The 16,882-nt window shown below is 41.9% G+C and overlaps 1 protein-coding gene across 1 annotated transcript in view; it reads right to left on the reverse strand.

Annotated features, from left to right (window-relative positions):
- uhrf2 (ubiquitin like with PHD and ring finger domains 2) overlaps positions 1-16,882 on the reverse strand; it is a 45,809-nt gene that overhangs the window by 19,685 nt on the left and 9,242 nt on the right. Inside the window, exons 2-3 of the mRNA XM_074689995.1 lie at positions 10,975-11,373; positions 2,122-2,441 (exon numbers count right to left, since the gene is read on the reverse strand). Coding sequence (XP_074546096.1) covers positions 2,122-2,441; positions 10,975-11,373 — 719 coding nt within the window. The remainder of the gene's footprint in view (positions 1-2,121; positions 2,442-10,974; positions 11,374-16,882) is intronic.

The following is a 16,882-nucleotide window of genomic DNA, read 5'->3' on the forward strand; positions in this document are numbered from 1 at the left end:
TGTTCATTAAAAGGTAGACTCAAAGTGGAGTGTATTTGTGGATCGTCCCTGCAGGTACGCTGATTACGCCGCTGCAAACGACCGAGCTCGGATTTAAGAGATGCAGACTGTCAAATGGGAACGACGTCTGCCTCAAACAAAACACACATTTACTGCTTAACAGCTCTCGGTGCAGTTTCCTGCAGCATAACATCCCATGATGGAGTCACGCACGGGCGCACACACACACACACACACACACACACACACACACACACACACACACACACACACACACACACACACACACACACACACACACACACACACACACACACACTGTGCGAGGAAGCCGTGTCTCACTGGTGGCATGTTCACAGCAATTACAGACAAAGCTGAGAAAGGAAAGCAAAGAAGTAATGCTCCTGAGAACTCATAAGTTACCATGGAAACGTCTGCTTCTCAATGAATTTGCTGGAAAAAGGAGAGCGCCAGAGATAGAGTCCAAATTGTAGCATCAAATGCTACCCCCCATCCCCACCACCTCCCCCTGCATCCCCCAGTCTGCCAGGAGAAGGAGGAGGCTGCTGCTCCCACTGAAACACTGCTACTGATGCTAGCAGCCACTTCCCCCTCACAAACACATACAAACATACAAACCGTAGATCCGTCCTGTGCGCAACAAAGTGCTTCACAGGTGGATACAGCGACTTTCCATTGTGTCATGACGCAGCAAATACAAAGAAGGCGGCGAATGTTGGGGGTGTTTTCACACCTAAAAGTCTGGACCAAAGTATGCTGTGACGAGCCGATTTGTTCTGCTCCTCCTGCTCCTTTTTTTTGTTGTTGTTGGCCAAACACGGCTAATTACGAGTGAGAAGGCGTTTATTGATGACGACAGTTGAAGGTGCTGGCGGTTGTCTAAGGGGCCGTTTACACGACAACCGTTTTAGGCTGAAACGCAAAAGTTTTGTTGTGTTTCAGCCTCGTGTTAACACGGAAAACGGCCTCCAGAGTGGGATTTTTCTGAAACGCTGCCGACACCATCGCCGTGTAAACATTAAGCCGGCGTTTTCAGTGGAAACGGTGATGTCACACTTGGCTTCGGCTTCACGCTTCATGCATCCAACAGTCCCGTTGTTGGGATGGTGGTGATGTACCGTGTTGAGCTTGTTGCTGCTCAATCTGCTGAATCTGTGACTGTCTTTAACTAAATGAGCATCTGTTGCTCCACTTCTGCTCTCAGCATTCACCAACACACCAGATGATCGGCTCAACTCTACTTCAGAGGAGATCTACCAAAAGATGCTTCTGGACAAGACAGTTATAGCTCCACCTACAGGCCTGGCATGCTCACTACGGCGTTTTCAGTCCCTCAGCGTTTCCGTGTAAACACAGATTTTTCACTGTATCTTCAGATGAAATGTTGTTGAGTAAAAGAGGCCTAAGTTAAAAATGCGAAAGTTAAAAATGTTAAAGTTGGGGGAGTTAGTCCCTCATTTGCATGAAAAGACAAAAACGGGTCATCAACTTCAGACCCAGTTGCAGTAACATGACTGGCTTTTTGACCTGATCTTCTGCTGTGAGTATTTTTTTTTCTTTGTTTTCTTTGGATTTAAACAAAACCGTTTGTTTTTTTCAAACTAGGAAATGAACTTTTGTTTTCTATTTTTCTCCTTTGAACTGAACTGAGTTGAGCTAAATAAACTGAAGTTTCATATTTGAACTGAAACCAACAGGACCGAACTTTCTCTTCCTGAGAAAAACTTAGAAAACGAACTGCTAACTGCTGACTGTCTAAATTCTAACTGGTGCTAGGCCGGATGTTTCCCCACAAGGTGAGGAGAAGGAGGTGAGGACGACGTGCTGGTTCGACCTGTCCTTCCATCCATCGTTATTGGGAACGTAAGATCTATCTCCAATAAGATGGACGAGCTAGCTGTGCTAACCCAGCAACAGAGGGAATACCAGAGGGCAGAGTAGCATCATGTTATTCAGGGTGTGAAAGCCCCCTGACACTGTGCTGTTAGAGACGCAGCACTGCAGAAATGCTCTGATTCTTCTCTGAGCTGTTGATGAAAAACCTGCAGTAACGTCTCCATCGTCCCTGAAACTGAGTTCACTGCAGCAGCTGACACTTACTCGTCATATTTAATGTGGTAAACGACGTCCTCCTCCCTGTCCGCGCTCTCTGCAGCTGCTGTAGAGTCCGTCTGAGAGGTGGAGGCTCCGTTACTCTCCGAGCTAATAACAACATTGTTCCTGTTACTGTCTGTGGTTTGGCCCTGGCCGTGGGCCTGTGCGGACTCGGCCTCCAGCTTCCCATTAGTCCTTTTTGGGGGCCGGCCCACCTTGCCCTTAGTGGGTGTAATCTGTCCTTTGGGCGCTCGCGTGACGTTTTCAATGCAGGCCTCGAACCAGGCGCCGATGCTAACATCTCTGCAGTCCACCAGCTCGTTGATCTGAGGAGACAGGGAGACGCAGCGTTACACCTGGAGAGCACCTGAAGTTTGGCTCATGTCACACTTTAGATAAAACACTGATTGAGGATTTTCCTGCTTTTCATAGCGACTACATTATCTGTTGATGCATGGTGTTAGCTGATTAAAGCAGGCAGTACTTACCAACCTGTGTGTGAGCGCTTTAACAGCTGGGATCAAAGTTATTACCACCAACATTATGAGTACTGACAGGAAAATTACAACTCTACGCACTGATTCACTCCATTTTCCATTTCTTCATTACAGGAATGGAAAAAGTCTTTTTTTTCAGAAAATAAAAATAAAAAAACAATCACCTTGTTTTCCATAACCAAAACAGCATGAAGACTTATGAGGATCCAACAGTGAAGGAAGTCTGAGTGACTTCAGTTATTAATAAAAACGAGCAAAAATACTTATACTTTCCTCTTCTCTACTTTTAGTTTGACTTAAAATGTCAAATTTTTGGCTACTAAAACATGTATGATGATAATCCAAGTCGGCCATATCAATAAACAGTTAATAAACAGCTAATGTTCAGTAGCAGTAAGCATTAGCATTAGCAAACACGTCTTACCTAATACAACTTAGTGTTCTTGGATAAAAAAAAGAAAAGCACAATTTCCAACCTACCGATGTTAGCTCAAAAGCAGCTAATTGCTAAAATCAGTTATGTGACTATGATGATGTCATAAGCTTACATCTTGTTGTTTTGGCTAGTTATTAGCCCCATTTCACAGCGTGGAGACCAAATCCATGTTTTATACAGTCTATGGTCTCACCGCTGTTAGCTAACATTAGCATAAATTGATGCTAAGCCTTTTTCTACTCTATCTTGAAACACAATGTGATGCTAGGATTAGCAATATTGCTATTGCCCAACATAATGTTATTGAATAGGTGGTATAAGACTCTGATTTTATTTGATATTCTTAACTGTCAGTATCTTTTGGTTGCATTTTAACAAGACGCATTTCAGTTTCCTATCCTGGAGCTAACAGATGAAAATAGCTAACATGTGAATATGGTAAATGATGCTAATCTGAGTGAAAATCATTAATCTGTCATTTAGGCTGTATGGGATTTTTTTTCCAACACTCATATTATTTAATTTTTGGCACTTACAAAACAGAAGCTTTTCCATTTGTTAAAATGGATATGAGCATCATGACTTGGGATAGGCCGACTATCAGGGCCAATATCAGGGCCAATATTTGGCATTTTGAAGCATTTCGGCATCAACCTTTTTTTTTTTTTTTACTCCGCCGGCTGATAAGAAACAAATTTAAAACTACGTTGTTGCAGCTCTGTCCCAAGCACTGTCCCACCCACAGCACCATCTGATTGGTTACAAGCAGAGCCATGGCTTGGGTAACAGCCAGTCAGCAGAGCAGTTATTATAGTTATTGCAGTTACATTGAAATTTTGGAAAACTTTATTTACTGTAAAAAACTTCAGCTTTTTAATTTTTTAAGTTTTCATTTAACTTCATAAAACATGCTGCTGAGCCTAGGAGCTGTTTATAAAATCATGCTTAAAGGTTTTTGAACGGAGTTAAGTGTTAAAGTTTGTATTGTTCCAAATTTTTTACGCCAATATTTTCACTTTGACTGCAAATTAATATCGGCCTTTTTGACTACAAATAATTGGTATTTGTATCGGCCCGGAAAAATCCATATCGGTCTATCTCTAATCATGACACTGGCCAATCATACTGTTAACAACAATAATAAAGTAGGTCACAATGAGGATAACAAGGGCTAATGAACCAAAGAGCAACCACTACAATACAAATATGTATATATATATATATATATATATATATATATATATATATATATATATACATATTTAGATTTATTAGCGATAGACCGATATGGATTTTTTGGGGCCGATACTGATAAAGATTATTAGTAGACAAGGAGGCCGATAGCCGATATTTGAAGCTGAAATTCATTTCAGTCAGACAACTCACGTTTGAATAGTTTATTTGGCAGCAAATATATTTTATGTTTGGCGTCCAGGCTCCGGTCTCATCACCCCTCACAATAAATTTACATGGTGACATTGAGGAGTGATGAGCAAAACATACTGAACATAATCCCCCCGGAGCCTGCAGGTGGTTGCTGGGGTGGTGGTGGGGGCAAAGAAACATGCAGCATTACAAACGCAGGGCAGCCAAGGCATTGACAGGCAGAGAGGGATGAGAGACTCCCGGTTTAAATAGACCGCCCAATTGAGAGAGTGTGATTGCAAGATGGTCATGACGTGTGAGACACGTGGTATGTGTATAGCAGTGCTGCTCGAGTTGACTGCCTGAACTAGCTCGCGGGCTCGCCTCATTTCAGTCAGACAACTCACGTTTGAATAGTTTATTTGGCAGCAAATATATTTTATGTTTGGCGTCCAGGCTCCGGTCTCATCACCCCTCACAATAAATTTACATGGTGACATTGAGGAGTGATGAGCAAAACATACTGAACATAATCCCCCAAAACAAAATTTAGGAGCCTGGGCCAGAATGTAGAGCCTACTATGTGTGACCATGGCACCAGCCGCCGTGAGGCCATTCCCCTCCAGTACAGCGCCTGTAGAGGAATATACTATCTAGTGTTCTCTTCTATGTGTGACCATGGCACCAGCCGCCGTGAGGCCATTCCCCGCCAGTACAGCGCCTGTCGGGGAATATACTATCTAGTGTTCTCTTCTATGTGTGACCATGGCACCAGCCGCCGTGAGGCCATTCCCCGCCAGTACAGCGCCTGTCGGGGAATATACTATCTAGTGTTCTCTTCTATGTGTGACCATGGCACCAGCCGCCGTGAGGCCATTCCCCGCCAGTACAGCGCCTGTCGGGGAATATACTATCTAGTGTTCTCTTCTATGTGTGACCATGGCACCAGCCGCCGTGAGGCCATTCCCCGCCAGTACAGCGCCTGTCGAGGAATATACTATCTAGTGTTCTCTTCTATGTGTGACCATGGCACCAGCCGCCGTGAGGCCATTCCCCTCCAGTACAGCGCCTGTAGAGGAATATACTATCTAGTGTTCCCTTCTATGTGTGACCATGGCACCAGCCGCCGTGAGGCCATTCCCCGCCAGTACAGCGCCTGTCGGGGAATATACTATCTAGTGTTCTCTACTATGTGTGACCATGGCACCAGCCGCCGTGAGGCCATTCCCCGCCAGTACAGCGCCTGTCGGGGAATATACTATCTAGTATTCTCTACTTTGTGAGGCCATTCTCTGATAGCACTGTGGCCGCAAGGGAACATTCTACGTTGAAGATGCAGACCTATAGCATTTATTAGATACTTTCTTTAACCCAGCAAACCACCTGATATGCATTGACAGTATTAAGCAGCAAGTAAAATCACTTTTCTTTCATTAACACTTTCAAGCAGAAGTTCAAGGGCTTTTGAGCAAGCTGGATCTCTTGAGAACCATCATAGCATTGCTAGCAGAAGACAACTAGCAACCCAGGGATTTGGGTGTTGAGGCAGGCAGATGAGCAGCAATGGGCATCCTTGATGGTCAGGGACTGAGGGGACTGGAGTTCGTCTGGCAGGCAGTAGCACAGGCAGAGAGCAAGCAGCTTTTGGAGAACCAGGATCTCATCATAGGTTGTGACCATCGATGATGAACAGGAGGACGATTGATGGGTTGAGGGATGATAATGCCAATGTTCCATCATAAAAACAAAGAACAAATAATGGTATTAGTTTCAGCAATAACCATTGACAAGATCTGACAGAGTTTCAAGAATATGGAATACATGTGCTCTTCTAAGTTGAATCAGAATAGTGAGCTCAAATGATAATATAGGAGAGGCCTAGATTTGGATTTGCCACTGAGAAACTATAAAGCCATGAAGAGAACTGCTTCTCGAAGAAGAACAATAGAAGTCAAATAGGTCTTAATCTCAACACTGACTTATGCACCAGTGATTTAAAGAGGGGCATTCTTTATCATTGCTTGGAGGATATGCCTTAAGTCATTGAGAGCAGCAGAATGGAAGGGTCCCCAAGAAGAATCTGAAGTCTTAGCATCTAATGTAAAACTAAATCCAGACGAGCAAACCATTAACCATAAAGAATCCCCCAAAACCAACTAATGGAGCAGGGTCATTATAAACTAGAGAGAATCTTAAGTCTCCACAAAGTCGTTGCAACTGAAGAGAGATCTAATGAAACCTATATCATTATTATAACTTCATTGAACATTCCTTGTGGCAACACCATAGCTCTTGCTCCGAATAGAGAAGGGAGTTTGACCTTAACTTACTGAGAATTTGACAAGGTTGTTTAAAGAGCACAGGACTGCTAAAATCTTTTACTAAACCAGTACTCAGATGATTCACAAAACATCTATTGGGGAGAATAAACAGAGCTTTGGAAAGAGCCGTCACGTCACCGGAGTTGAAAGATACTTCCTATTAATTCCTCGATTCAGCAGGAGTGAGCCTCCTGAAAGACAGAGCGAGGGTGGCTGTCTGCACACCAACTCCACATAGGCATTATTTAACAATTAGGAAATGCAAATGTTTTAATTGCAAGAAAACAAACAAACAAACAGGGAACTCATATCCTGAAGAAAAAGGTGCCTGACCCTTTAAGAATGATCTATAGAGCTAGACATGAATTTGGCTGGAATTCTGGGGCCGGCAGGTCTTGTAACAGTTATCACACAAAGAGAAGTCATGAAAGAGTCTCGGGTTTTACGCCCCGTAAAGCCAGCTTGTGTGGTCAAGGAAATAGGCTCTGAAGTTTCAACAGGTTTTTTTTTTTTTTTTTTTTTTTTTTTTTTATGTATATCATTTTCATTTATAATTAAATTTATTATTATTGTGTATTATTATCATCCTGTATTCATTCATTCGTTATCTTTATTAATAAATAAATTATTATTATTATTATTTATTTTATTATATTTGTAATTGTCATAAGTATTATATTTGTTTTTATTTTTTATTTTTAATGCCACAATAGATATAACTTAAAACCCAATTCACATTTTCACTGGCAAAAGAAGACATAGGACATGACAGATTCAGAGCACGGATTGAAAGAAGAGTCAGATTAAGATTCTTCTTAACAATTTAAAGGACTTCCCTGGCTGATGACCAGAAATTAGATGTTTCCACAACATTCATCTGTTAATGAATTATCATTTGCAACGCATTGATTTTATTTATTTTTTTTTTTTTTATTAATTAATTTATTTTTTATTATCTATTCTTTTTTTTAATGTTATTATAATAATTATTATTTTAATTTTTATTTTATTTATTTATTTAATCATTTATTTTTAGTTCATTTTATTATTTATTTATTTATTTATTTATTTTTAATCATTATTATTCTTTATTTATTTCAATTTTCTTCCGGTCTCACAGTCTGACATAAATGCACTGGCAGAGGTGAAAGACAGCAGCACTGCCTTCAAACATACCCCCATGCAGAGGAGCAGCAATGAAACTCTGAGAATTGGTCATAACTGCATGACCTCTCCCAATCAATTAAAAACAACTGAATGCATTGCAATAAAACACTGAATATATGCCTTTTGTTTTATTATTATTATCATTAAACTATTATTTATTATAACTATTATTATTTTATTTCATTTTCATTTCATTTCATTTTATTTCATTATTTATTCCTCTATACCTTTGCTATTTCTTTATCTATTTTATTTATTTATCATTGTTTTATTTCTATACCTTTATAGAAGGTATAGCATATTTCTTGTATCTTATATCCATTCCTTATATCTATTTAATTAATTTATGTATTTTAAAAATATCATAATTCATAAATTTATTTATTATTATTTATTAATTTATTTAGTTTAACTGACACTGAATTGCCTTGCTGCTAAGATAAACTTGCTTTTATCTTTTATTTCTTTATTTATTTGTTTAGAGAAAATGTCATACATTTCAGCTCTTAGCATTCATATTCAGGCATTTTATAAAAAAAAAAAAGAGGATTTAAGACAGTTAAGATCTTAAATTCAAATTATTGGATTTTATGATTAAAGGCTTTTATACCTTGCAGATACCCTGAATCGAATCTCTGAATGTACACGACATCTTGGCTGAAAGATTGAGGTGCTCAAAGAAAGAGCCACCATAGATGAGAATGGGGTCTGATAACATTGGAAGAGTAACAAATTCCTCACTGTATTGAGCATAAACTGCAAGCAGGTTTTAAAACGCCAAAAGCCTTATAGATTCTGCCATTGTAAAAGTTTTACAGACCTGGCTCACTATTCTCAAGAACCTGCAGAATTTTATGCAATCTACAAAACTTTTGTCTGCAAATCCGAACCCACGCAACGTAATCTTTACCGATATAATGTCAAAGCCTGTCAGAATAAGAGCAAAGACAATACGCATATTAAATGATAAAGTAACTACATCTTGCACAACCCCCGTGTCTGCTCTGATACGACAATGAATAAATAAATAAATATATAAAAATGCATCAAATAAGTAAGGAATAATTACAACACAAGCGGGAGAGTGTTGGCTGAGGGGCTTAGACCTGCGTCCTTTGAATGACGGACCAGTGGCGGACTTTTAACTAATCCAGTTATGAAGGCAATTGAAGGCACAACGAGATTACCTGCAGGAATTATTCCCCAAAGAATCAGGAGCGACAGGCAGCAGGGAGCAGGGACCGAGAGCCAAGGCAGGGGCTGGGACTGCAGTTCCCAGGGACCTTTGCGGCGTCAGTGGGAAAGACCGGGGCAGGTACAGCAGACACGGGAGAGCCCAGGTAGCTCACATGGCGAGAAAGGGAGTCCATGGCATTCAACTAGGCATTTCTGACGATCGGAGACTCCCCCGAGAGGTGAAGACAGAAGGACGCGTCGATGGAGGTGTCAGGATCCGGCAGTTCCGATCTCCGGTTCGGGAGAAGCTGAGTGAGGAGCAGAGTGCGCGCTTAAGCTGGAGCTTTACCTTCCCCCTGGAGGGCCCGCTGTTCGCTGTGCCTTCGACACCCGGCGTAGAGGCATCGGGGAAGGTTTGTTGGATCAGCAGATGATCAAAACTGTTAACGGCTGAGGCTGACCAGGAACGTTAAGCTACGGCTTACAGCTCTCCCAGGTTGAGGTGCATGAGCCGCCCGGCAAGTCATTTGCTGGTAATGTAGAAGGATGATTCATTCATGGAGCAAACTTCGCCGACCGAGCCTGGGTTTCAGGAATAAACCAACGTCCGCCTCTGAAAGTCGAGACTCACCCTTTGAATCAGAAACGGCGAGAGACACCGCGACCTACGCAGCCAGAAGGTAAAATCACGAGCGGCAAAGAAACATGCAGCATTACAAACGCAGGGCAGCCAAGGCATTGACAGGCAGAGAGGGATGAGAGACTCCCGGTTTAAATAGACCGCCCAATTGAGAGAGTGTGATTGCAAGATGGTCATGACGTGTGAGACACGTGGTATGTGTATAGCAGTGCTGCTCGAGTTGACTGCCTGAACTAGCTCGCGGGCTCGCCTCATTTGCGGACAAAGTGAAAATATTGGCGTAAAAAATTTTGAACAAATAAAACTCCAACACTTTACTGCAATCAAATGCTTTCAAGCATATGTTTCTAAAAAAGAGCTCCCAGGCTCAGCTGCATGTTCTATAAAGTTAAATGAAAACTTAAAAAAAAATAAATAGCTTAAGTTTTCTACAGTAAATAAAGTTTTCAAAAAACTCTACGTAACTGCAATGAAACTGGACAAAATTGAGTTTGTGCTGTCTTTTAACAGGCATGAAATATAGTTGAATTAGTTTTCTGTTTGTTTTTTTCATGTCTGATTTTGAATGTTTGACCATCTAGGGCTTCCATAGAGAAATTCTGTGCAGAGAAGCATCAGAGCCAAAACAACACAGTTTTGAATGGGTTTCATATCGGCCGTTGGATTAAAATATAAATACATACATAGATTTATTTTTTTATTTATATATATAAAAGCTATAATATAACTGTGTGTTGGATTTCTAGCCTAAAAAAGGTCAGTTCAGTCCCACACTTGTCTGTAATCCTCAGACAACTTGGTCATCCAGTGGAGCCAGAAAAGCCCGGCACAGAGCGGATTCACCTGAACGTGGGCTGCAGTCTATGACTAATCTGGACTTGGTTACCAACAGGAGAGCTCTGCTCAGTTTTATCTGTGAGGGCTGAATTGGTTTGCTGAGCCTTCTGCTGTGTGTCTGGGATATTAGTCATAACAAATTAAAAGCAACACAACGGACATCTGGGGGAATACGTTCAGCAATGTCATAAGGACGTATTTAAATACAGGTCGGGCTGTTTATTTGGTCATAGTGTCCCGTCTGAGCAGTCTCAGGGCGACTGCAAAGGACAGTGGGAGAGTAAATCTGCTCGTGGGCTGTGGCGTGTTTGTCCTTGGACTCTGAGTTATATCAGTTATAAACATAGAAAACATTAAATCCATGATTTGATCTGAGCTGAATAAACATGACGAGCCTCTCAGACACACTCTGATCCTCACCTTGTACACGCCGATCCCTGGGCCGACCAGTGTGTTTTTGCTGGATGTGTGGGGCTGGCTGTCCCGTGTGGGGCTGGACGACTTGAACCCATTTTTGGTGCTGGCTGAGTTACTGGTAGCGCTGGTATCCGGCTTGGTTTCGTTTAGAGTGCTGGTTTTTACGCTGCTGCTGCTGTCATTGTCTATTTTGGTGGAGGTTTCCATAGCAGCAGGGGAGGCGAGAGCTGTGGAGTTGTGGCTTTCTGATTTGGAGTCGGGGGAAGGGGCTGACGTACAGGACACAGCAGAGGAGTCCTTGTTGGCAGGGCTGTCTGGAGCATCGGTCTGTGAGCGGATCAGCAGCTGGACGATGTCGTTGAGACCCACGTTGTAGTCAAACAGCGTCTGGCCATCTTCCATCTGAAAACATGAGGAAAAGCATATTAATTCAAGTGTTTTCAGTTATTTTCAGGCTCTTCATCCAGAGAGGAAAGGACAGCTGATGGAGCTGGAATAGGGTGAGAGTTGGGGCTGACGGGGGAGAGGTTGGACTCTGACCCGGCGTCCACTGAAGGGCTGCTGGGCCATATCACCGCCCCAATTAGAAACAGCACAGTCCACAAAACTATCAACACAATAAAACTGGTAATTTGTCAAAATCATCTAAACTAAAAAGGGCATGAAGCAGAACACCTCCAGACGTGAGAAACATTTCTACCAGGTGTATTAATTTGTTAAAGTTTGACCACAGCCCATCTGGAATGACTGGGGAGATGGATTTTTTTTACCTATACTGCAGCCAGCCACCAGGGGGAGCAGTTTTTGTGGAGACCTCACTTTGAGCCGAGCAAGCGGACGTCCATTTTTTTACAGTCTATGCTTGAGATCTATTGTAACTAGGAGGATATGCAGTTGTAAGTGACTCGACCATGGTCACCGGTAAACCACACAGCCCACTGTTAATAGATAATCAGTCCGCTGAAATAAAAACATCATTTTACAGATGTGTAAAGGGTAAATTTTCTAGCTTTGTCCAGTCTTTCCAATATGACATCTGACGGCCAAAGGCTTTAAGAGTCTCCATCTTACACAGATGGGTGACATCACAGACACTGTGCCCATGTATCACACAGCCTATGGTTTTTATCGAAGGGGATAAAAACTTTCAAAATGCTTCTCCGTTGTCTGGAGATTAATTTTGTTATTTCTGACCGTTCCAGGAAGTCCAGACAATCCAAACGCTGATTGTTTTTCACAAATTTATGATCTAGAGCAGATTGTGAGCTGCGCTGGCATGCTGACGTCTGTTTCTGGAGTTGAGCAACACAACATCAGATTATGTCTGATGGGAAACAGGATGTCAGAGCAGAAGATTGAGTTACGCCTGTTTTAGCTTTCTTTTCATTTCCCTGAACGTGATTGGTCGTAGTACTCTGACTCAGGGTTCCTACAGCTCAAGGCAAGTTAAATTTAAGACTTTTTAAGACTTTTTAATGACGTTGGAAATCAAATTTAAAAACAAGTCGACAACGAACCACAGTTGAAACAAACAAAACTAACAAACAAAAACATCACATGAATTACCTGGGTTAGAGGCAATTTTAACCCAATGTTTATTTTACATAAAACATCACTTTTTACCTTTTTTTAACCCCATTTTTACAACTTTATGCCTTTTTTGCCCCCATCCACTGTCACAACCATTTTTGGAATTTTTACAGTTTTTTTTTATTTAATTCAAAATTTAATTCTCAATTTTGCTGCCATAATCAATTTTCCTAAGCCACTTTTGGATTTTTTTTTGCCAATTTTTCCTAATTTTTTTCTCTCTCCAGGCACCCTAGGTAGAACCACGACATGCGTCTGCTTTAAAAGTTCCTGGTGCAACCACATCACCGTTTTCTTAGTTCCACTATTGTAATTCAGGAAATTATTTAGTAAAATAGATAAATGTTACTTAATATTTTTTTTAACTTCAAACTAACATAAATCTTACCAATGTGTTCAAATTTTTAAGACTTTTGAAATTTGGATTCAAGACTTTTTAATGCCAATTCAGGCCTTATTTTTAGAGTTATGAATTCAATGCCTTTTAAGACTTTTCAAGGATCCGCAGGAGCCCTGTGACTACAAATGGAGCTCAAACCCAGATCCCTGAGACGTGTTAAATGCATGAATCCAGATCAGCGCCTTGATTACCCAGCATCAAACTGCCAAAGGAGAGGTATTTTGCACAGGTTTTACACTTCGTCCCAGATTTATTCCCAAATAGGCGCTGATCCGTGTGATACCAAATGCAAACTACTGCGCCACACAGCGCCCTCAGACAAACACATTCAGCTGCTTGTCAAGGACAAACAAAGATGCAGAAGTCCATCGTTGCTCGCCACATTTCGTATGACTTCGCTGCGGATACTGAACGTAACGCATTTCCAATCACACATGTTCTGCAACAAAACGAAATAACTAAAAAGAAAAAAGAAGAAGGAGGAAAAAATTGATGCATGAGTTAAAGTGATAGCAGATGTAGCTGGGGGAGACGAGAAATGACTAGGTTGCTATGACAACCAAAAGAGAGCACCCCCCCTTCTCTCTCCTTCTCCCCTCTTTCCAGCCCACCCCCATGAACCTGAATCATGTACACCAGCTCTTTCACCACCACCAGCACCACCACCATCATCATCATCATCATCATCATCATCATCATGCTCATTTCTTCCTCATCACAAGCGAGCTCCTGAAACACAATGAAGGCCCCGTCAGAAACCCAAACGTGCTGCTCCACCTCACGATCTACTGTCAGGGTGCAGGAGTTCAGAGCTTACAGCAGACGCTTTAACTCATCACAGACGTCAGCGTTTGATTTCCTCAACCCCACCAGCCCATTGTGCCGGAGAGGCCGGCACGGACGCCACTCTGGCTCTCGCCTCATCTTCGTTATTTGACAGCGAGGAGGAGGAGGAGGAGGAGGAGATTGTAGAAGGGGAGCGGGCACAATTTCCCCGTCCCTCCCTGTTTTTAATCGTCTCATGAAATTTAGATCAGAGGAGCAGCGGTGCAAACACAGCCGCACGCTGTTTGCTCTACTCACCTGTCTTCCTGTGTCTTTCTGCTGGAGTCTGTCTCAGCATTTCTTTGTCTGTTCCCCTGCCTCAACTCGGGCTTCGATTTAGTCACAGTAATTGCCTATCCTCCTCTGCCTTGTGCTACTTGATACTGCATTAGGAAAAAAACAGGCAAACAAACACGGGGAAGGGGGACAGAGTATGAGATCGCCACGAGGACCTGCAGCAAACATTCACGCTGCTGCAAAGTGCAGAATAAGGCCACAACATACCGTCAACGCAACACGCTCTGCATCGACTCTACCAAATGATTCAGGGTGTTCGGCGTTGCAGCCCTGACTGTAGAAAGGTAATAAACACACACGTAACACACTCATGGAGGTCAAGATCGCTCTGACAGGAAAACAGCCGCGTCCCGAGCACGAAGGACGAATAATATCCTCAAGGATGTGACATTTTCTCCATCATAATAAATAATCCTGTCAAATAAATTTAAAAAAAGCAGACACTGCTTCTGCTTCTCCAAAAAGAAAGACTGCTCTCCGATCCAGAGGGGAGATTCGGCACCATCACAACAAAGCTTCACGCAAAACCAGAAACACTGGAGGAAGATTTCTCCAAAGATTTTTAGAGTCAAAAAGCTTCTGTGTGTGAGTGTGTGTGTGTGTGTGTGTGTGTGTGTGAGTATATTTAACACCTCTCAACCGGGCTAATTCCTCTGTTGCATATCCACAGGCATTCGTTCAAAGACTCATTTCTCATTGTGAGAGGAAACAAAGCACAAGGTCAGGGAGGAAATCAAACAGAGACGTGTTGCTGCAGAGATACTGGAGCACAGTTAACATGTAGCTACAAATATCTGACTGTCAACTCCACATCAGCTGTGCGAGGGGATTAATCCTGAGTCAATAAAGCTGCAGGCAGAGGGAGAGGATGCCGAATCACCACCGTCCTCAACGCGTCGTCACAAAGAGAAGTTTGAAACGTCGCAGCACAGCAGGATTTATTCATTAACCTCTTTTACTCCAGCAGCCATCTCAAACCCCTTACTCATACCCCGTGTTCGCCGCCCGTGTCCCCGCCCACAGGCCGTCGAAGCAAAGCGCCGAGCAAAATAGGTCACATTTCCAAAAAAACAATAACACGGAGCGCGTCAGTGCGCCTGGCATCCACCAAATTTCCATGGTATGACTCTCATCTCTCATCCTGCTGGTTTGGATTGTGTTATTTACAAGATTCACTCTGAAAAGTGTGTTATCACTTATTTTTTTATTTTGCTTAAATCTAAAATCATTGAAACCAGGTTCTCTGGGCAGCATTTTAATACACAGTTAATACGTCTCTTTATAGAGATACTGGGAAAAATCAGGGGTGTGTTTGTCGTGCACCGTGAGCATGAGGTTACAATCTTTAAATACATATTTAAACATGCTAATTTTTACCTATCTTTGCAACAAGACCATGTACACTGTAAAAAGTGATTTTGCACATTTATTGTTATAAATAATTTGTCTGCATGACAAAAGATCCTTGAAATCAAATGTTTCAACTTAAAGATCTATGTCTACATAAAGCAGAAATGTTTGTCAACTTGACAATGAAGGAATTTGGGTGGGAGTGGGAATGAAACAAGCCTACTTTGAGTGTTACCCAGTTGCATTGTGGGCATTTTTTTTTCTAAAGTTGTAGGGTAATTTAAAGGGGTGTAACAGTACACAAAAATTACGGTTCAGTACGTACCTTGATTTTAGGGTCAAGGTTCGGTACATTTTGGGTACAGTATGGAACAACGCAAAACCATTAGCTTGTTTAGCATGTTTATCAAACCAAAAACTTGCCATTTATACAGCGAGGGGGGGGGGGCTCTTCAAGCTCTGGTTGGTCGTTAGCAGCAGCCATGATGCACAATTCAGACACAAGCTCCTGTGGTTACGGAAGCTCTTTGATATTCATCTTCTGATTGGCTCACCGTGAGACGTCACGTCCACATGATATGCACATGATCGCAAAGCACGAATCACAGACCACTTTCCTCATGAATATTAAAACGCCTTCCCTGCTCAGCCAATCATAGACGAGTACTCACGTGAATATTAAAGAGCCATGTGCAGCGGCTAACGTAAACTTACTGAACTCGTTCGAATACAGCACGGATACATGTACCGTTACACCCTTAGTATTAAATGTCATTTACTATTGCCAATGAAAGAGTGAATGACCTTTTGTATCTTTTAATAAGTAACTTTGAATAAAAAAAAGGAATTTTTTGCTCTTGAGGGCCATCACAGGCCATCTGTGCTCCACAGCACGGACCGGCTGTCTGTGCTCTGCTGCACAGACAGGCTATCTGTGCTCCACAGGGCGTGGGTCCATGCACTCAATGATTTTTACAGTGTGTTTCGAGTAGGGTTGAATGATTTTGGAAAATAATCTATTTGCGATTTTTTAGACCAATTTTGCGATTGCAATTTTGCATATAATTTTTTTGGGGGGACGTTTATCTTCTGCGTTGTTCACATAACACAAGTTTTAAGTCATTTTAAAGAATGACTCACCAACAAAAGATACTGTTAACACTAAAACAAGTCTTTTTTGCATTTCTTACTTGAAAAAGAAAAAGGAAAACTGTGATAGTTTACTGACCTCCAGTTGTCAGAAAGAGTAACAAACCATACAGAATAAAGTGATCAAGGGGTACGGCTCTACGATCTACTGGATGGATCTTTGTAGCTCTCAAAACAGCATTTTGACTTTTGCTGGTTTTAAGGGAGAACAAGTACAAGTTGCTATATTCCCTCCAGGTCTGCGTACATAAAACTTTATTTTTCTAATTGCAGCCTTTGCGATTTGAAAATTGCAGTCTA

Source organism: Halichoeres trimaculatus, unplaced genomic scaffold (genome assembly GCF_033239565.1).
Source record: "Halichoeres trimaculatus isolate MK-OKI-2021-1 unplaced genomic scaffold, fHalTri1.1 fHalTri1_scaffold_16, whole genome shotgun sequence".
NCBI lineage: Eukaryota > Metazoa > Chordata > Actinopteri > Labriformes > Labridae > Halichoeres > Halichoeres trimaculatus.